Raw genomic sequence first — 21,915 nt, 5'->3', positions numbered from 1 at the left:
TCACAGTTTAAATGTTTCACCTTCTTTGCTCTCCCTGTTGAGTCCCTGTTCTTTAAGTTGTATGCAGGGGAAAAGCGGGTCAGGCTGCAGTGAAAAAGACATCAGATAACATTGAGTTAGGGGAGATAAAAATGTGTGTGTGTGTGTGTTTTAGAAGGGGTGAGATAAAATTAATTGAAGTGGAAATGAATTGGAGGGATCTAGGAAGAACTGAATTGGGGATGGGTATCTGAGAGGGAAATTAATGTTTCTGGGATTTTAATTGCAGTTGTTCGGTGCAAGGCATTTAGCATAGTAACACCCACTATAGGGATTAATCTTCTCCCTTGGATTAGATGTACACTGACACTTTTTTATCCCTTGCTATTCATAGAGGGAAGCTACATCTGTTTATGAAGGCTTTTCTGTGTAATTTAGCCTACCAGCCCATGCATATGTAGGCACCATATATTCTATGTGTTGGTTTTATACATTTATGTTTGTATTATTTATGTACACCGCTTTCATATTGGTAGATATAAGTGGTTTATAAATACTCATATAATGAATGGATGGATGGATGGAACTTGGAATTCACCTCTGCTTTGTGGCTACTCACTTGTGTCTCCATCAATCAGGTTACTTTACAGAAGAAGCCAGGCTAAAATGGGTGCCTGAAACAACAACTTTATTGCCAAGCGCTGTCTAGAACAGTAGCACAGGGACTACCTCAGTTTGGTCACAGTGCCACCTATAGCTGGAATTGCAGTATAACAGTTAAACCCCCCGTTACGCGGTCTCTCAAGTATGCCTTCTTAAAAGTGTATATTGTGGGAACAAAAAGGAGTGATTTGATGCTTAGCGATGAGCCTCTGCTTTGTTCTTAATTTCTGTCTACTTCCTGATGCCATATATCTAGTCGATTGTTGTTACTAAAAGTGTCCAGCCAAATGCCTCTGAAGACTCACAAATAGGGCATGAAGGTGAAGGCCTGCCTCGTTTGTCCCAAACACCTGCATTTAGAGGTATACAATCTCTGAATATGGAAGTTTCATTTAGACATCGTGTAGTGGCTCTCATGGGTTGAGCAGCTGAGAGGAACTGATGGTAGGCATTTCATGGATGTCTTGAGTGGGTCAATGGAAGTTGTAATTATTTTGGAGGCACCAGCCTATCCTTGGAGCTGAGGCAGGAGAGCTGGAGGAAGGTGGATACAAGCTGGGTGACAGTAGGCCTGGTTTGAAGAAGGGGACAAAGGTGGTTTGTAAGCTCAAGAATGTCTGGCCCAAATGTTTATTTCTTTATTTAAAGCATTTCTATCCCATCCTTCCACCTTCATGAGGTCCCTAATATGGGTATCAACATTAAAAAAACAATACCAGTTTGCATAAATAATGAACATTATGAACTGAGTAACCACATGAAATGATAAAATAAAACAGAGTTATTTGGAAATCGTCACGGTCAAGAACAACCTGTGTTAATGTTCGCGTGATTAGGCTTGCTCAGGTCAAAAGCTCCTCGGCTGATATATCTGGGAAGCACCAAATTACCTCTCTGAAATAGAGACATCTATATGGCAAAGAGTCAAGTCTCTGGTTCAAGACAGGTCAGTTCCAACAAGTATACATAGCAACAGAACAAGTTGTTTTAAGAGCCTCATGCATAAAAAAAGTAAGAATGTGCTAGAGATTGACCCTGTTCCAGACGACAGGCTAAGCATTTGAGCTAAACATTACGGCTTAATGTGTTGTGTGAACCATGACTTAGCCATGGGGGCTATATAACCATGGTTTAAACGTGCTCACTAATCATTTGCTGCAAAAGGGTTAGCAGCCTAACCATGGCTTAGCATGTTGTCTGAACAGGCCCATTAAGTTCTTCTCAGCTTATCCATAGACTTGGGATGTCTACAGACTTATTAAGATTGAGCTCATAACTGTGTAAGACTGGAATGGTTAGGGTTTGGATTTGAAATTGGATCTCAAATGTTCTTTTGTAAAAGTGCAAAATATAAATTACCCTATGCTATTGTTACTATTGAAATATAATGCACATTTCAGATTTTTGTAACCAGAATGTGCTTAAGGCTATGTATCAGTCATGATATCCCATAAATGTACTAATTTACTATCTACTGTATGAAATCAGATTTACATTCCATAGATAATAGCTATGGCCATAGAAGACAAGTATATTATGAAAATTGTGATATATGAGAATTAACAGCACTTAGAATTTATACCCATGCTTTGGTTTCCTATTGCATAAACTGATTATAAGAAAGGTTGTACAAGAAAGCCATAAATAAGGATATACCCTTGACAGTGTAATTACCCAGTAGGATCATGGTGGACTTAATTGGTCTCTGTGCTACCATTTCTATTAAAGCATTTCATCCATATGAAGCATCCATGTTACTAGAGTCTTCTATACCTATGGAGTGTCAATTCAAATTTCTATTCTTGACTCGGCTTAACTTAACTCATTTTGAACAAAACATTCTGTAGAGTTAAAGAATCTTAAATTAGTTTAGGAGTTTTAATTTCTAATTTCATTCATTTCTTTTATTACATTTTTATACTGACCAATAGCCAAAGCTCTCCCTTGTTGTCACCTTCCAAGCCTCCCTTGAAGGAGACACCTGCAGGAGGACCTTAGATGATGAGTGTAGTGTACAAGTAGGTTCATGGCAGAAGAGGCACTCCATTAGGTATCTGGTCATGAGCACTGTAAGGCTTTATAATTCAGATCCAGCACCTTGAATTGGATTCAGAAATAATACAGGCAGCCAGTGCAAACAGGCCAGAACCCATGTTATATTGTCCCTGTCATCACTTTGGCTGCTGCATTTTGCACAAGCTACAGCTTCTGGACTGTCTTCAAAGGCAGTCCCACATAAGAGCGCATTGCAGTTATCTAACTTGAAGATTACTAGCACATAGATGACTGAAGCCAGGTAACCCCTGTCTAGACAGGGCCATAGCTGGGCCACCGACCAAAGTTGGTAGAAGATATTCCATGCCACTGAGGCCACCTGAGTCTCAGGTGACAAAGATCACTCTGGGAGAGCTCCCAAACTATGAACCTATTTCGACAGGGGCAATGCAACCCCAACCAGAACAGGTTGAGCACCTTCCATCCAGTCAGAAGAACCACCTACTAACAGCAGGTCTCAGACTTGTCTGGATAGTGCTTCAGTTTATTAGCCATTGTCACAGCCAGGCAGTGATTTAGCACATCCACAGCCTTACCTGATGAAGATGAAAAGGACAGAAAGCATAGTAATGACATCACATCCTAAAACTCTGGATGACCAACTTCAACAGTTTCATGTAGATGTTACATTGCATGGGGGACAAAACCGACCACTGTAATGCAGTGCCTTCTACTCCCAACTCTACCAATTATCCTAGAAGAATACTGTGTCCGATGGTACTGAAAACTGCTAAGAGAGCAAGGAGAATCAGCAAAATTACACTCCCTCCATCTCTCTTCCAACGTAGCTCATCATACAGGGCAACCAAGGCTGTTTCCATGCCAACACCCAACCAAAACACAACTGAGAGGGATGCAGATAATTGGTCTCATCCAAGAGCATCTGGAGCTGGTTAGCAATCACCTACTCAAGGACCTTTCCCAGGAAAATAATATTTGCCACTGGCCTAATGTTATTAAGATTTTCCAGGTACTGTGAGGGTTTCCTCATGGTGGTCTCACCACCATCTACCTCTCACAAGGAGGCATTGATTACTTCCCTGTTCCAACTGGTGTTCCCAGTTTTTATAAGTCAAGAGGGGCATGGATCCAATATGGAATCTTTTGCCCCTTACTTACTTTTCTTTACGCTCACCACTTTGCCTTCTTGGAAATGGGTGTTTTGTGAGTGGCCATGGTCCCCATGGCCCTCATTTTCTAAGAATGGCCACAACACTTTCAAAATTCCAAATGTCCCCACTGGCCCGAAAAGGTTGGGACTCCTGCTCTATCCACTACAAAACATTTCAGTTAGGCAATTCATTTCACTATTCAATTTCTCAGGAAAGTGATTGTCTGGAGTAAGTAATAAAAGTAATCACTTCACAAAGATAATTTGGTTAAGCAAAGGAAAACTGACTATACAAGGGCATTGACCAATGCTATAATACTTTGCAGCTGCCCCATGTTATTAAATAAAATCACTTTTGAGCATGCCTGTGAAATATTTCACATACATGGAAGAGACAATCATGGGTAACAGAATGGAAGATGAACTTTCTAGTTTCTCTCTCTCTCATTTTTGCTGGAATAAACATATCCACATTTAGTATTAATTGTGGTAATGCACTGTGCTAGGGGTTCTGGATCATAGGGAGACTTAGGTGCGTACAAGCATAGACTCCCTCCCTGGAGATGTATGTGCTATACATGATGATACCTGGGAGGCTACCTAATGGGTGTGATCTTAGGGGTAGGCCAGTGTGGCATGGCCCTGCTCCTGTGTTAAGATTGTTTAAACACCCCATAGGTTTTCATCTATCTGTCTGTCTGTCTAAAATCTAGTGTCAAACATTCTGCTATTCTCCCAACATTTTGTCACACTTTAGCATGACCAGGATGGAGTTATGCAGATAGTGACTGGCTTCATGCTTTTTGGCTGGGGTCACAGGGAACTAAGTCCATAATTTAATAGAGCACTTGAATGACATCTCTTTACTTTCTGTGGCAAAAGAAAAGTAAAGCATCACACTGGAAGGAGACGGCAATAAAGTTCCCAGTACCTCCTAGTTCAACTCATTAAACCAGGAGGCATTTGGGAACTGCCCAGGCTTTCTGGTGACAATTTGGACATGCTCATAAGAATACGGCAGCTGTCCTGGGAGGGGTTCTGCCCTGAAAGGTGGCAAAGAAATATTTTAAATAAATAAAAATATATAGATAAAATGATTATGAATTCTGGATGCTGCCAATTATCCCTACCAACTTTCCTTATCATTTGCCCTCATTCCAAGGTGAGTTTTAGGAATGAGAGTGGGACTGTTAACGACTGATGGGATGAGCTCTGATGGGCTTGATCCCTCCAAACTTTTACATCAAAAGCCGAGATTTTAATTGCGATTGTGGGAGCACTGGAAAGCTGAACAAGTTATAATCCCAGCCTGAGGGAGCTCACTAATTACTACTTAAATGTAAAACTTTCCCAGTACAGTGAAAACCCTTGTTGCTTTTCATTTTCAAGTTCCACAGGCTTTATTTAACTGAGGGCACAACTTCCATTTAAAGATCAACTTGCTTGAAGGTATATTTATTCTCTGTCTTCTGTGTTGTAGCCTTAAATCTTGAAGACTCTGAAGTATGGACTGTTTCAATTACGTATACACTTTTAAAGATTTTAAAGATCACTTTTAGTGGAGATTTAGGAATTACCACAAAAAGTGACCTTCACGCCAACTCATAGAGAACGCCATCTTTAAAGAAGATTTTTTAAAGAATGATAGCACATTTTTACCCTCGTTCAGAATAAAAAGGCCCTAAATCATATTGTAATAATGTTCAAAGCAAAACGGTCAACTTAGCAGTTATAGAAGAGATATGGCCCAGCATAAGTTTCACAAATGTGCACAACCAGCAACATGGTGACATTTTTTTAACCATATATATGTAATCCTTTGGGAAACATGCCCAATACCTTTAGAAGTTGTTACTTCAGAATGCCAGCCTACAAATAAGATTAATTGCTCTCCTGGCTGTAGTCCAAGGACATCTACAAGTAGCAGAACTGGTGTTCGTAATGAATTTCCCAGTAGATCCATCCCTCTTAAGACCCTTTCTTTGTAAAGACGCACTAAAATCTATAGTTCTTGTTTAATGAGAGTCCTAGTTTATGTTCTCATTAATGTTATCTTAGACTTGCAAATTGGATGTTAATTTATACTAGGCTACTAAAAATCTGAGACGTTCATATTTACAGGCTGCTATTGCATGTTGTGAAACATCTCAGTAAATGCTCATTTTTCTTGCTGACCTAAACCTCTGATCATAGCTTCTGTGCTATCCAGAAGCTAGTCGTGACTTGCAACATTGACTCTATGATTATTTGCCCTGACCTAAGTCTCTACAAGGTTTTCTTGCTCTAGAAAAATTAAGAGTACCAGATATGCTCAAACCACACAGCAATTTTTATGGTTGATCCCCTGCGTCTTGGCACAGTTGTTGTATAAAACCCTGATTGTGTAGAGCATTGTAGTTTACACTTGCGAATGTAAACATTCAAAGTTCTGTGGAATATTGTGCCTTCTGTTCTCAGAAATAGTTTCCATTGTTGCCCAATTCAGCACTGAGTCAAACAATTATTAGGAGAAACTCATGAATAGAGGGCGGAATTGGTGCACAAAAGTGCAAAAAGAGCCACATGAGGCATGTAAGATGAAGTCTTTATTCCAAAGACTTCATCTTACATGCCTTGGGATCATTGATTATCTGACAGATACCAAGAGGATAACCACATGGTGCAATGGCATGCTAGTAATATATTTTCCTTTTAAAAAAACAAATACAAGAACACAAGGAGAGCCATATTGGAACAGACCATCTAGTCCAGCATTCTGTTCACGCAGTGGCCAACCAGCTGTTGACCAGGAACCCATATGAAGACACAAATGCAACAGCACCCTCCCACCAACGTTCCTGAGCAACTGGTGTACATAGGCTTACCTCCTTGATACTGGAGGTAGCATTTGGCCATCAAGACTAGTAGCCATTGACAGCCTTGTACCTCATAAATTTGTTCAGTCCAAAACAATCCAAAATGGTAGCCATCACTACAGTTTGTGAAAAACTAGAAGTACTTTAAAATATCCTATCTTTCTCCTCCAAAATGTCATTCTTGCATTCTCCTACTACTGCTAAAATTAAATTATGAGTGCACATCATTTCTGAGGAAAAAATGTCTCTTGACCTAACTCAGGCTAACAATCTGACTGTAGATTCGTTCATTATTTGTTACATTGTAAAAGCATTCATTTCAGTTTCTAATTTGAGGCAGTTTAGTGATTTCATTATTCACAATTGATTTTGTTTAAATGGTTCCTTTTTGAGTTGTGTGTGAGTATGTGCGTGTGCTGTATCTATGCCTGAAGTTAATTTTAATGACTGATGTACATGACAGTGAGGAAAAGAGATACAAAATTCAATCTGATGTATTCTTAAGAATAAAAATGCAAAACCAAATACACAATATGAAAAGAGCAGGTGCTGAATTTTTATTTATTTTTTGTCCATAGTGCATAAAAGAGTTCTATCGTCTTTAGAATTAAAACCTACTTCCTACTTCAAGTTAGGCAATTTCTAGAAAAGCTGAAAACATTTGTATATTTTCGTTTCATTTGACTTTTGGCCTTTGGAAAATAATTATGAATAACATTTGGGTTACAGCTCAGATGATACTTCCCATCCTTTAACATCTCTACTTCCAAAAGTTGCTGTTTTATATAGTATTTCGGCTAATAGCTAATGTGTTATCTTTTTCTCGTTTGATTCGTTTCTTATTCATAGCAAATTGAGTTATACTATACTCTTAAAGTTTCTCTTATGTAAAAGTCCTCTTAATTTGCCTTTTTATTGTCCACTACAATGAATAACATCCGTGACTACTATGAATGTGAGTGGAATGTTTCAAATCAAGAGACAATAGTATTATTAATTGTCTATTATTATATCTGACAGAATTACAAGATTGTTCCATGTTAAGGTTAATATGAAATTTGAGTTCAGCAGAGTGGTATCCAGGATGAATAAAGTCTGAAACCAAACTGGACAGGCAAAGGACGTTTTTTCTGTGGCACTTTGCCCTTCCTGGTAAAATTGAATGAAATTAATGTATGACTCCCAAACCAGATAAAATGATACAGAGTGTGTCTGACACAAGAAACCTACTGCGTTGCATGTGAGAGGGCAACCTGAAGGGCAGTATCGAAGATTGTACCTGCACTTTCAATGGTTCTGTTGCGCTTTCATGACCCACCATGAGTGCAACAGGAGCTAGCATTTCCTAAGGAAACCCCAGAAATGAAGGGAAACATTTGTTTCCAGGATGGGACAAGTCAACGGAGCTCCCTTCTGTGAGCTACACTGATCTGCGCCGATCCAAAAACAAGCATTTCCTATTGATTTGGGAGCTACTAATGGTAAGTATTCGATACTGCTCTGAAGTCTTTATGGGAAGTATTCAGTGTTAGTCCTACTTAGAGTAGACCCGTAGGTAACGTAAGTCCCATTAATTTCAATGGGTCTACTCTAAGTAGGACTAACACTGTATACTGACCTACGACTCCACAAGTTCACACCTTGGTATTTCCAGTCCTCCTGAATGGAGAGCTCACATAAATGGAGATATCCCTGGTTATGTGATAACACAGTGAGTGTGGGTTAAGCCTGCAACTGCATTTTGTTCTGGAACTGACAGAAATGAAGACAAAAAGTGGGCAATAATGATCACGAGCTCAAAGCTGTGGGAGAAAGAGTTAGCCTTAAAGATAAGCATTGCCACCACTTCTATCTAGTAATAAGTGTTTATAGAGTCATTCTTGGGACCCTGTAGGCTAGCCCCACCCAGCACTGGAACTGTGTGCTGCCTTCCCATTTCCCTGATGAACAAAATCAGATATTTGTCAGTGGGATGGTGGAGGTGGTGCACAGTTTGAGCTGTAAGCAGGGCTACCAAGAACAGGATGAATAGTCAATGATAATGACTTAACAAATAATGTATAATGCTTATTGCAATTATAATGTAGTAAAGTAGGGTATACAACAGAATATTTTGAGAACTCTAAAGCTGGTGGTATGGTTTGTTGTTGTTGGTTTTAAGCGGTACTAAAATATAGCAAAAATGCCAGATGCATGTAGAACAGCTGCTGCCTTGTGAGTCTTTTACAGTATTTTCTGCTAGTGTCTGTATGAGATCATAACACTCTTATGGGGCTGTAAAGTTATCTAAACCATGAGATTATATTACAAGTGTTTAGAATCATGGAGCCAGTAGAAATGTTTATACCTACATCTTATCTGTGGTCAGTTCGGTAATTTATGCTTCTGGGGGATGAGCATATGTGCCTGCTAAACACTTGCAAATAAAGACAACAATGATATTTTAAAGCACATCTGTCAAGTGAACAGATCAAGTGAGTTGTGCTACTTTTTATGTCTGCTAGTGAAAGTAAATCAAGGTGGCACCAAGTGATTTATTTGGAACAGGGATGTTTATCTTCTTGCATTTGTGACCCATTATAGGGAAGCACTAAACCATTCATCTGAACAAGCAATGACAGCTGGAGCCACTTCTAATGCAGTGTCCTCATAAAGTTCTAGCTGGTTTATTTTTGTCAAAGGCATCAGGATGTTGTCTACAAGTGATGGGCGGGGGCAGGCGGGGAGTAGGGAGAAGGAATCTGGGGTGAGTTCCATTCTTAGTCCCAGGCTCCCTTTGATTGAAGCAGCACAAAGGAACTCCAAAAAGAGCTTATTGTCACCAGTCAAAATATAGAACTCATAGCGAGATCACAAGATTATTAGAAATTGGAGAGGGAAAAATGTTTCTGTTAGTTGAACTTCTATTTAATTGTATTTATTAACAACATTTATATGGGCAAAAACAATTTAAATACAAAATAAGGCATAAAACCATAACTACTAAATATGGCAACAACGACTCAAACTCTCAGCAATGCTGGAGTGAAGACATAGTTTTTAAGACTGAGAGGCTCAGGCTCTGTGAGTTCCTTCAAAGGCCTAGCTGAACAAAACAGTCTTCCACCTGGTACCAAAAAGAGAACTTCTCTGGGAAGGCTGTTCTGTAACTGGGATGTCACTACCAAAAAGGCCTTCTTCATGGTGGTTACCTATCTCACTTCATGAGGGAAGGGCATTTGGAGCAGGGGACCTGAAGGAGATCTTAAGATTTAGTAGCTTCATCTGATAGAAATCTGTCTTGGGTACCTCGTCCCAAGCCATTTAGGCCTTTAAAACACATATAGGCAACATGCAGCCAAGTGCCAATGTGAATCTTGGTTCCCCCAACCCCAGCTCCTCAACTGATTTCCCTGCTGCCCAGGTGGTTAGTGCTGGGAACAGCTGAGGAGAATACCAATTGGTGTACTCCTCAGCTGTTCTTAGAGTTAATCAGCAGGAGGAGGTGCATGATGGGATCGCTGCGAAGGTTTCATTTGTATCTTCTCCATGCTTTCCCAATAAGTGCAGATCCCTAGTCTTGAGAGAATCATCTGCAGTAGACTTAGCAACGTTTGAGTGAATAAAGTTCTTCTTATGTCTTGCAGCTACAATTGCATTATTAGCTCATATTTATTTATCTATTTATTTACTTTCCACTGAGATTGCCAATAAGGTGTGTATGTGTCAGTTATTTTCTATCTGTTGTGAAATGTGGACATTTGTCCAGGCTCCTGGAGAGAGAAGATTATCTCATTTCAGCTAGGTAATTGAAAAGTGATCAGATAGTAGTGAATCTTTAGATTGCCATGGCTAATATAAAATTGATTTCAACAGGCCTCCTGGAGTTAAAAACTACTGTATTTCCAGTCTACTGTAACTGTACTGCATTTGTTTTCTTTAAAGGAAAACACAGGACTCATGGGTTTTTTCCATAAATATTATTTATTTATTACATTTCTATACCGCCCAATAGCCGGAGCTCTCTTTTACATATATAATATATATATAATATATAATATATATAATATATATAATATATATATATATATATATTTTATATATATATATATATATATATATATATATATATATTTGTAAAAAATTTTTTTTACAAGAATAATGTACAATTGTATCAGCAATTAATTATCAATGACAGAGTCATTGGGAGGGCTCCACCCCAAACTTACAGCCACGGTTCCTTCTATGAATAAGCATCCAACTGATGAAGACATTACGAAATGGACACTGTACCGGACACCCATTTTTTATCTGATGCCTAGAATAGTGAATGTGTTGGGTGGTACAAGATTGTGCTTTAATTAAAAAAAATCCCACATGTTGTTTTGTAAATTCTGTCATTGATAATTAATTGCTGATACAATTGTACATTATTCTTGTAAAAAAAATTGTATTTGTTTTGATTTATTTATTGATTGATTTATTATATAAATGTATTTATTTATTTATTTATTTATTATCTAGCCCTGTTGGATTTGTTTTGAGGCGTTATAGGCTCTGTATCAGCAAGAAGAATTATATCTTTTTGTATGCTTGTAGTATTGTTGTAAATATCACCCACATCAGTAATACAATTTGTTTATTTTTCACTTTACATGTGAGTTTTTGTGGTTGAGTGCCAAGTACCCTTATTGTGTTTTGTTATTGCAACCACAGTCTTCTGTTTGTTGTACGTATCATCCTAATTGGCATTTGGGATAACTTGTCAGAAGACACACATTTATTATGTGAGTCAAATACATGGGATTTGAGCAATCTATTTAAGAACAAGTAAACATGTAATGGGGCTCCACTAGTTGTAACAATAAATATGAAGCTGCCTCACAAAATGGCAACCTTCTGCTAGTTCCCCATTCTATAGTCTAGTTGAATTTAACTCACGTTGTGATGTCACAACAGTCTGTGCCTTGCGTTGCCTTGGCCTAAGTAATTGGCAGCCAGTGATGTAGGCCATGTGAAATATAAAACCTAGTAGCCCCTTTCATATAAGAGCATGCATGCATTAATTGAATGTGGGAGTGGGGATGTACTACCTAGCCACGTGCCTGAAGACAGGGAGCCCTTTTGCCTGCATGTGATACTGGCATACATGTAGAAGTCCTTTCCAGGTGGTCAATGGAACATGTGGGTGGGAGGCATTTAGGGAGCATAGTGGCTCCAGAAGAACTAGGCTGCTTTGCCACCACCATGCTTGCGTCAGCTGCTTTGCATCAGCTGCTGCTGAGAAGCCCTGCCATCCATCCACAGGAAGAGGGAAAGAAGATGGCATTTTGAACCTCCATTTTGCCTGGACTGCTGCAGAGCCAACCCCTTATGGGGCAAGGTCTATAAAATTCTGCAGGAGCCTGTTGCTGTGCCGCTGGCCAGTGGAGGCTGGTGGCTCTGATGCCACTGGGGTGGTTAATCCACTCAGAGCTTCAGTCACAACCAGTCAAAACTCTAAAGAGGCAGGGAAGCACCCTGGATAGCCCCTTTAGAGTTCTGACTGAAACCCTGCGTGGATTCATCACCCCATGACATCAGAGCCACCAGCCTCCACTGCTGCTGGCATCACACTAAGAGTGATGCTCAAAGGGCATTGGTCTTCGAGCAGGTTGTTTCAGAAAAGCCGGACAGAGGCCAGAAAAGTGCTGTGAACTAGTAATCAGGCTTTAGACTGCATTACTAATGCTTTTATTTCTGACTCAAAAATGTCATGTATTACTTTTAGGGCTGTGGGAAAAGAAAGTACAGGATGGGGGTTTATCAGTATTAAATATTACTGGATACTGTCAAGCTCCTTTAGTAACAACAATGATCCAGTGATGTGAAAAGCCATGCTAACAATGTGCTTTAACAACTGGGAGTTATAATAAGTCAAAGAATTGGATCTGGGGGAGAAGGGAGTATATAGAGCAAAGTAACACAATAAAAATGCATTTTTGGATATTTGGGATACGTTAAGATAATCTCTGCCCCAGGTATCTAGCCACTCAACAGGCTAAGAGTTAGTGTAACCATGAGATAGCTTGTCATGTTTCCCCCCAAGTTCTTTGCCATAAATATACATGCAATAATTAAAGGAGTTTGCATATCATTTTAAATAAGTTATTTGGTACTAGCTTTCGAAGTCCACCTAAGAAGGACATTATGGTCAAAAGGCAATTTATACCCCATTATTTCTTCAATTTTGTATTTTACCTTGCTCCAAAACCTAAAGATTTTACATTCCCACCAAATAGATCTGGCATCTTTTCAATCTTGCATGTACCTCCAACAGTAAGCATTTGTCAACCGATATGGGGTATATCCCCATAAATACTACATTTTATAGAAGTTATCTTTAGTGGCAATTATTCATAGAGTAATTAAGCCTTCTTGGCAAACTTCATCCATTGCTGATAAAGTAGTAATCTGAAATAATGTTCCCATCTATTCTTAATGCCTACCTCAACACCTTGTCCATCAGATAAATCATATACATTTGATAATAGACCCTTTTGTCCTTTATAACCAATCACCATATATTCAGACTGTTTTAGAAATCTACTGAAATCATTATGCCTTTTTAAATTTAAACTTTAAAGTCCTAAACAGCGTAGAGCTTTGCTCTCTAAGGGAAAAGCTGATATGTTATGAACCTGTCTGGTTATTAAGATCTGCCGGAGAGGACTTCCGGAGGGCACTGCTTCCACAGAGGCCCATTGGTCACCCACGTCTGAAAGGGCTTTCTCCTCTGTCACTCCCAAACTGTGGAATGCGCTCCTTCGTGAACTATAACTAGCCACAATCTTGGTTTTAGAAAAAAGTATTAAAATTCATCTTTTTAATCTAGCCTTTTAAATGATGTTCAGTGTATTGTTGTTTTAATAGTTTTATTAATCCTTTTCAAAAGTTTTATTGTTTTAACTTAGTTTGGTGGCTTTCGGGTAAAAAGAGTCGTATAGTAATATTAACAGAGACATAATCTGAATAAGAAATAATTTTCTTTTTAAAAAACTTTTCATTTTCCAATATCTTTTTGTAGCTATACCAATAAATCACTTGAAAAGAAATAGCAGGCACAGATTGTTAATGTACAATCTAACCTTTTATACACACATATATACTTTGGAAAGGACAACAAAGTAAAAACGATTCTCTGGATGAAATGTATTTCTGATTGGAATAGGAGAACTAATTATCAAAAAATATAGTGAGAGAAGTATTAGAGATAACATGATCTTTTGAGAGCAATTACTAATAAATGAATTCAATGAATCTGTAATGATGAATGCTATAGATAGCAATATTTTTTACAAAGCAAATATCTTTGTTTACCTCTTTCATTTTTATAAATTGGAATTTAAAAAAAATACGAAGGGACATGGCCAAGAGAATGCCCTAATGAGGAAATGGGCCAGCCAGTGTAACCGGCTTCATACTTTCCCATTCAATAAAAGTATGATGCTCTTGTCTGAAAATGGCTCTAGAAAGATCTTGTTTCCTTTAGCAAGTTCTACTGGATATTATAGAATCATGATTGCCAATCCATAGCCATATGTTTACAATCACATCCAATATCAGAGGCAGTATGCCTTTGTATACCTGTTGCTGTGGAACATGAACTAGAAGATGCTGTTGCACTTCTGGGTTTTCCACAGGCAGCTGGTTGGCCACTGTGTGAACAGAATACTAAACTAGATAGCCCCTTGGCCTGGTTTATATTCTTAAAACTAATTTGGCCCTAAATGTCCATAACATAGCATCCTGCTTACCTTCTGTAATCAGAAATCTTTGTTGTTTATTCGTTCAGTTGCTTCCGACTCTTTGTGACTTCATGGACCAGCCCACGCCAGAGCTTTCTGTTGGCTGTCGCCACCCCTAGCTCCCCCAAGGTCAAGTCTGTCACCTCCAGAATATCATCCATCCATCTTGCCCTTGGTCTTCCTTTTGCCTTCCACTTTCCCTAGCATCAGCATCTTCTCCAGGGTATCCTGTCTTCTCATTATATGGCCAAAGTACCGTATTTTCCGGCGTATAAGACGACTGGGCGTATAAGAAGACCCCCAACTTTTGAGAAGATCTTCCTGGGTTAAAAAGTCATCTTATACTGGGCGTATAAGAACCCCAACTTTTGAGAAGATTTTCCTGGGTTAAAAAGTAGTCTTATACGCCAGAAAATACAGTACTTCAGTTTTGGCTTTAATACCATTCCCTCAAGTGAGCAGTCTGGCTTTATTTCCTGGAGTATGGACTGGTTTGAAAGCTACTTGCATATTAAACTGAAGAAATGAATCTTTCCTTTAGCAAGGTGCTCAGAGCATTTCTTTCTTATTTATTTATTTATTTATTTATTACATTTTTATACCGCCCAATAGCCGAAGCTCTCTGGGCAGTTCACAAAAATTCAAACCATGAAAAGCATAAAAACAACTAACAATTTAAAAACATGAATACAAAATACAATATAAAAAGCACAGGTGTATTAGCTGTATGCCCATTTGTATCCAAACTGGAAATAACTTTCAGTTCTGCTCATTCAATTATAGTTATAGTCATATGCTCATTCTTATAGTTTTCTAAATGGGATAATACTTAATATGCCTGTGTGAAAGTGAAAAACGTGGTTAAGCCTCTAGTATGATTCATTAAACCAATGCTGTTCTTTGGCTCTGCTGACACTGTTTGTTTCCCTGGTGTATCAATTAGTTCAGTTCTTCAGCATATTTTGGTTAGTTGTGTACAGTTCTTCCTGAAAATGTTTCATGTAAAATTTGTAGAAATGTGGCCATACATTTATTAAATTATTCAAAAACGTATTTAGTGCTATATAGAAGGTATTGTTTATCTATTGCGAGAAAAATCTTTAGGAATCTCATTTCGGATGTAAGCTGTATAGGCATTCAAAGCAGCTCTGGGTACAGTTTTCCCACAATGACATCAAAACCGTCTATAAAAGCCTCCTGAGACTACTTTACCTTTTCACTTCAGAACACTTTTTTCCTGTGGCACATCAAGGCAGAGGAACAGGAATAAGAAAAGAATTCTGACATTTCAGTTCTCTTTGGTCATATTCAATGCTGTTGCTAGCTTTCCCATTCTTTCTAATAGAGAAAGGATATTTGGATTGCAAGAAGAGAATCTGATGATGCCCAAAAGCCATGCTGATATTAATCATAAACTAACTGGCCAGTACAGAATATCTTAGGGAGACTTCTAGGATCACTTGATGACTAGATGGATACTCTGAATCAAGACTTTAAAATTGGATAAATATTGGACAAATATATTTGAAAGACCCAATCAAACCAAATCAAATAATATTTAACCAGTTTTTAAAATTCCTTTCTTTTGGGAAGTCTTTAGGACAGAGGTGAGCAACTTGTAGTCCCTCAGATGTTTTTGTCTGCTTGATCCTTTACCATTGGCTATGCTGGCTAGGGCTGATGGGACTTCTAGGCAAAAACTATCTGGAGGGCCACCAGTTGCCCACTACTGATTTAGGGGAAGAATATATCACTGTTATCCTCATTTGGTTTGTAGATAATAAACTCAAAAAAAGCAATCTTCCTTAATCTTAGATATTGTTATGGGATGCAGAAGAGGGTTCTTTAGCCTATTTTGAAAGAAGAACATTCTTAATCCTTTCATGGGCTCCTTCCTGATGTTCTTCAGTTTTCAAAATGTATAAAGTTTTCAAGTTCTTGTCTCAAGCCTACTCTCTGATGGAAAAAAACCTAAATATGTGCATTTGCATTTTCACATATTTCCCCCTATTATCCTTGCCTCTTTGTTCTCTCCTCTTGGTTGCAGGGTTTGAATCATGGTGGTGGTGGTGGTGGTGGTGGTAAGGTAGGAGGCCTTTAACAGAATCCATATGCACCATTTCCTGATTCCCCCTCCTCTATTTTTAGCGAGGTGATGCACCCTGTAGCCATCTAGAAAAAGTAAAAGGACCATTACAAAAGAGAAGGGAGCTGGGCTCCATCTGCTTCCCACAACCAATAATTTGACCTCTGAAACTTACATTCTAAGCCATCATCAGATGTCCTGCTTCAAGGCTGGCAAGTGCCCCAGTCAAGGCTCAGATAGTCCCAGGAGTCACAAAAGGAGTCAACAAGGCCAGTCCAGAGTCATACGCACAATTCCAGATAGGTTGGCAGGAGAAGGCAAAGCAAGGTCAAAGCGGTCCACAGTTCAGTCCAAAGGAGTCAGACTTGCTGAGCATCAAGGCTAGCCAGCTGCCTAATTAGGTCAGCATGTAAGAGAGATCCCACATCGTGACTTTTTTTGCGGTTTTGCTGCTCACGTCTGAGCCTACACTCAGAGGGATGAATTATCTTAGGCTTTGATTCCTGCATTTGGAGGAGTTCAGGAATGGCACTGGAGTGACCAGGTAGCTCTTCGCATGGTTTTGTGGAGGTCTATCATCTGAAGCCTCCAGTTCCCTGCCTGTCTCTGGCTGGGGCCCGTTGTGCTGGCTGTCCTCCTCTTCTTCTTCGTCAGATGAATCCTCCTCCAGGTAGGGCATGACATCAGGTGGGGGACCAGTTGTTTATATTACCTTGCTCAGTGCTGTGTTTAGTAATAAGTAATGATAACTAGTGAGTAGTGGCCAAAACATTTATGGTTTCTGTTTCCTCCTCTTCGCAGCCATTTGGGGAGGGGAGGGTCCACCTATCTTTGCTTCTGAGATGATCAGCAAGGTGAAAGAACTTGTTTCAGATATACTGTGCTAAAGACTGTGTTATGCTGCAAACAACGCAATTAACACACTATTCCTAGTTGGGGGTAGCATCCTTTGCTGCCAGGAAATTCCTAGGAAGAATGCATATACCACCCATGGTTAAATCACCTTGCCTGCCATCCCTATTATTATTATTATTATTATTATTATTATTATTATTATTATTAAGAATATTAATATACCGCTCCCCATTGAAAATTTTTGGAGCGGTGTACAAGGTAAAATGAAAATAAAAACAGAATAAAACAGTTAAAACAAAATTTAAAAGAAGCAATAACAGTAATCCAAGGCTATTTTAATAATATGGGATGCTTCTGGTCTTATTTTTTTTATTATTATTATTATTATTATTATTATTATTATTATTATTATTATTTATATAGCACCATCAATGTACATGGTGCTGTACAGAGTAAAACAGTAAATAGCAAGACCCTGCCGCATAGGCTTACAATCTAATAAAATCATAGTAAAACAATAAGGAGGGGAAGAGAATGCAAACAGGTACAGGGTAGGGTAAGCAGGCACAGGGTAGGGTAAAACTAACAGTAGAAAGTAACAGTAGAAGTCTGCACAACATCAAGTTTTAAAAGCTTTAGGAAAAAGAAAAGTTTTTAGTTGAGTTTTAAAAGCTGCGGTTGAACTTGTAGTTCTCAAATGTTCTGGAAGAGCGTTCCAGGCGTAAGGGGCAGCAGACGAAAATGGACGGAGCCAAGCAAGGGAAGTAGAGGCCCTTGGGCAGGCGAGAAACATGGCATCAGAGGAGCGAAGAGCACGAGCGGGGCAATAGTGTGAGATGAGAGAGGAGAGATAGGAAGGAGCTAGACCGTGAAAAGCTTTGAAGGTTAACAGGAGAAGTTTATATTGGATTCTGAAGTGAATTGGAAGCCAATGAAGAGATTTCAGAAGCGGAGTAACATGGTCGGAGCGGCGAGCCAAGAAGATGATCTTTGCGGCAGAGTGGTGAACAGAAACCAACGGACTGATGTGAGAAGAAGGAAGGCCAGAGAGAAGAAGGTTGCAGTAGTCCAACCGTGAAATAACCAGTGCATGAACAAGCGTCTTGGCGGAAGAGACAGACAGAAATGATCGAATCCTGGCAATATTATACAGGAAAAATCGACAAGATTTAGCTACTGCCTCAATATGAGGAATAAAGGAGAGCGAGGAGTCGAATATAAAGCCAAGGCTACGAGCTTCCTTGACCGGAGTAAGCGTAACATCATTGACAGTAAGAGAGAATGAGAGATGAGGAGAAGGTTTTATAGGAATGGATGCCATTTTTTTATTAAAAAACAGGTCTTTAGCCCGACATTGACTTCTAATGATATTGACATCCTCATGTTTTGCAGAACACAAAGGGAAAGTAAAATTAAGTTGTTAATTTCCAATTTTTGAGATAGTTTACTGTGTGTTAACGTTGTAGCTAGGCTGACCATAGTATGGAAACCAAAAAGGAGGACAATATGGCTGCCCTCAAGGAGGCGTCGCCAGCCCTCAAGGGGGCATGGCCTTGGTCACATGTCTAACTCTACACCTCATAATTAAGACAAACCTGTTCTAAAATCACTGAAATATAGAACATGCAAGACATTCAATGTATCAAAAAATAACATTTATTTTTAGTTGATGTACAAATTTTAAGACTTTTCTTCCTCTCGATGTGCCCTGGAATACTTTTCACTAGATTTTATTTTTCTTAAAAGGGGGTGGGTGTTCAACAGGAAATGGTAAAAATCCTTACAAGACATTTTCTTGTAATTATACTGCAGCTGTAAAATCCCTTTCAGTGTCTCCAAAGACATCTGGCTCCTTTCTTTTGTCCACTGTGTTTGCATCATCGAGAAAATACGCTCCACATTGGCATTGTGGGAGGGAACCGCAATCTGCAGCAGTTCTGAATGGCAGTCCACTCTTTTGGAGTTCTCAAAATATTTAGTCCACTTTTGGTGTGCCATCAACTTTTTGAAGTCTTCGTTGCTGCACATACTATTTACAGATTTATGACCTGATCAAAGCACTTGACATCATCTATGAGTACTCCCTTCTCTCTCAAATTCAGAACAGTAGACTCCATATCAGGCCGTTTTGGTGTCTGAGCCAGGGCAATCCCACGTGAATATCGAGAACTCTTCCAGGGGTCTCATCCACATCTCCAGGTGTTCAATGCATGTGGTGTGCTGACATTCCGCTTGGGCACAGAATGTGTCACTGTGCAGCAAGTCCCTCCTTGCAATTTCCCCCAGGAATTCCTTGACTTTAAGGGACATGAAGTTGTAGACCTACTATTCACGTAGGATGTTGATTACGGTGTTCAAGCATTTCAGCACTTCCACCGCAGAGTTGTTTTCACGTACAGTCTCTTCGATGTGTGCATGGAACATACTCATGAGTGAGTGCATATGCCACAGGTAGATCTCACTGAAGTAATCCTCAGCATTTAGTATATTGGTACTATGCATATCTCAATAGAATAGGGGTAGCAATAAAGTACAATGGTGGTTTTTTTGTTTTGTTTTTAGATTTTAAACTTTTAAGGCATATTGGTTTCTCTTTACTTCAGAATGTTTTATGTTTATGAAATAATATCCACTTTCATGTTCTAAGAAATATGATTAGATGATAAAAGCTAGTTAAGTAATTTGTAATGATGGATTGATAGCTTTGCTGACCAAGCTCAGATTCTTCAGGCCAGAAGAATCCATTTTCTTTCTCGCTTGCATTTTGAAGCTTATTTGCAAGGACAGTCAGACATCTTGGAACTTGAAATAGTTCAAAATAAATGTCGATGATGCTTCCCAACAGGGCAGCTAATACCTTTGCCTGTTTTCTAAGAACTGATTTGGGGCAACTTTCACTTTTCGAAATCAGGACCTCCAATAGTACCCTGTGAAGGAGGCCCAAGCCTAGCAACCATAGGCAACCAGAAAACACTTTGATTTTTTCCTTTTTCCATTTAAATATACATATATGGATTCGTAAATATCTATAGCAATAATAAATAGGCATACAACTTTCTAGGAATTATACATAGGCTTCAACAAAAGTAGACCAAATATTCAAATAGGTACCCATTTGAAGTATCACACCATAGTTATAAAAGCTATTTTAGCTGTCAGTAACATTAAAACAAAAATGCACTTACAGTCTTGCCTTTATGTGCAAAAACGGTGGCTTCAGTGATATAAACATTCTTAATGGGAAAATGCCTTGTGTGCAGGATGTGCTGCTGCTGGAGAATTTACAATGCTGTTTACTAGAATGGACCATGTATAACTTCTCCAAGATCAAGTTGATTGAAGCACTACAAAGGGTTGCTCAATATGAGTCTTCAGAGTTTAAAAGGCGCTCATTATTAGATGGTAAACATGTATTTATTGGTGATAAAATGGTCTTGTTTGCCAGATTAGTAGACAAACCTGTATAAAATTCATATAGAAACAATGTCAGCTCCTTTAATAAGGATAATTTTATTCAAATGGTTTGACTTCTTTGGTTTGTTCCATTATACTATAATGATTAGTAAATACAATGAAAGAGTGTACATGATCAATTCAGGGTGTCAGATCTAATGCTTTGCTAATTATGTCCCTTTACAGAGTTGTGGAGCCTCTGAGTTAGTAATCCTGGAGCGGTGCTGTATTGTGGAGTTACAGAATAAAGCGGATGTTTCAGTAGTGCTCAGTAAGTAAGACTCAACATGATGCATCAGTGTTCGTTTCTCCCATTTTGTTATCTCTAGTGCATTATTATTTTTTCTTTAAATATTTAGGCAGAATACAGCTTACTGTCCAGCAAAGCGACAACGATCAAAGTGCAATTGATGTGAAATTGTAATGGCTCTGATTCAGTATCCCAGAATTAAATACCATGTCCGATCTGGTTTATTAAATATAATTTTATAAGCAAAACCCATGCATAAAAGGATGCATACCCATTATTATTTTTACTAAAGAAGCATCTCCCAACATGTTATAGGCAGATTGGCTTTTCGTTAGGAGAATTTTGTATATTATTAGGACAGTTCTATCTCCAACCATGTTAAGAGAATAGTATACTCTATAGTAGAATAAGGACTTTTAAAATTGCATTCCGTTTTATATTGGAGTGATGCATTTCAAGACAATGGCCACATTGACACACTAAGCCATCCTGTGAATAAGCTATGCAGTGTGGATTGTCTACATAATAACTTACGGTGCGTCCAACAGATGATTGGGCTCACCATGTGTTGTTCTCACTGGTATCCCAGTGTCCTTCACAGCAGAACCCGTTTTGTCTCCCCCTCACTGCTCCATTTGCAGCCCCTTTTCATCCATGGCTTCCCCCCACCCCCGGAGTCTCAAAAATGCGCAATTTGGTGCTTCTGCAGTGACAGCTTGACAGGTGGTCCCTGGCAAATGTGCATAAAAATTAGCTTATATGCAGTTTCACCTTGTCTTTTTCCATGTCTGTTACTTACCTGGTTTCACTGCTTCCTTTGATAGCTGAAACAGACCAGGAAA

General features: G+C 38.9%; 1 protein-coding gene across 1 annotated transcript in view; it reads left to right on the top strand.

Moving 5' to 3' along the window:
• The window catches only part of INPP4B (inositol polyphosphate-4-phosphatase type II B), a 257,893-nt gene that overhangs the window by 39,702 nt on the left and 196,276 nt on the right, over nt 1–21,915 (top strand). The window contains exon 3 of the mRNA XM_063136347.1: nt 21,010–21,094. Coding sequence (XP_062992417.1) covers nt 21,010–21,094 — 85 coding nt within the window. The remainder of the gene's footprint in view (nt 1–21,009; nt 21,095–21,915) is intronic.

The sequence above is a fragment of the Elgaria multicarinata genome, chromosome 10 (assembly GCF_023053635.1).
Source record: "Elgaria multicarinata webbii isolate HBS135686 ecotype San Diego chromosome 10, rElgMul1.1.pri, whole genome shotgun sequence".
Taxonomy (NCBI): Eukaryota; Metazoa; Chordata; class Lepidosauria; order Squamata; family Anguidae; genus Elgaria; species Elgaria multicarinata.
This window is presented reverse-complemented; position numbering and strand designations above follow the sequence as displayed.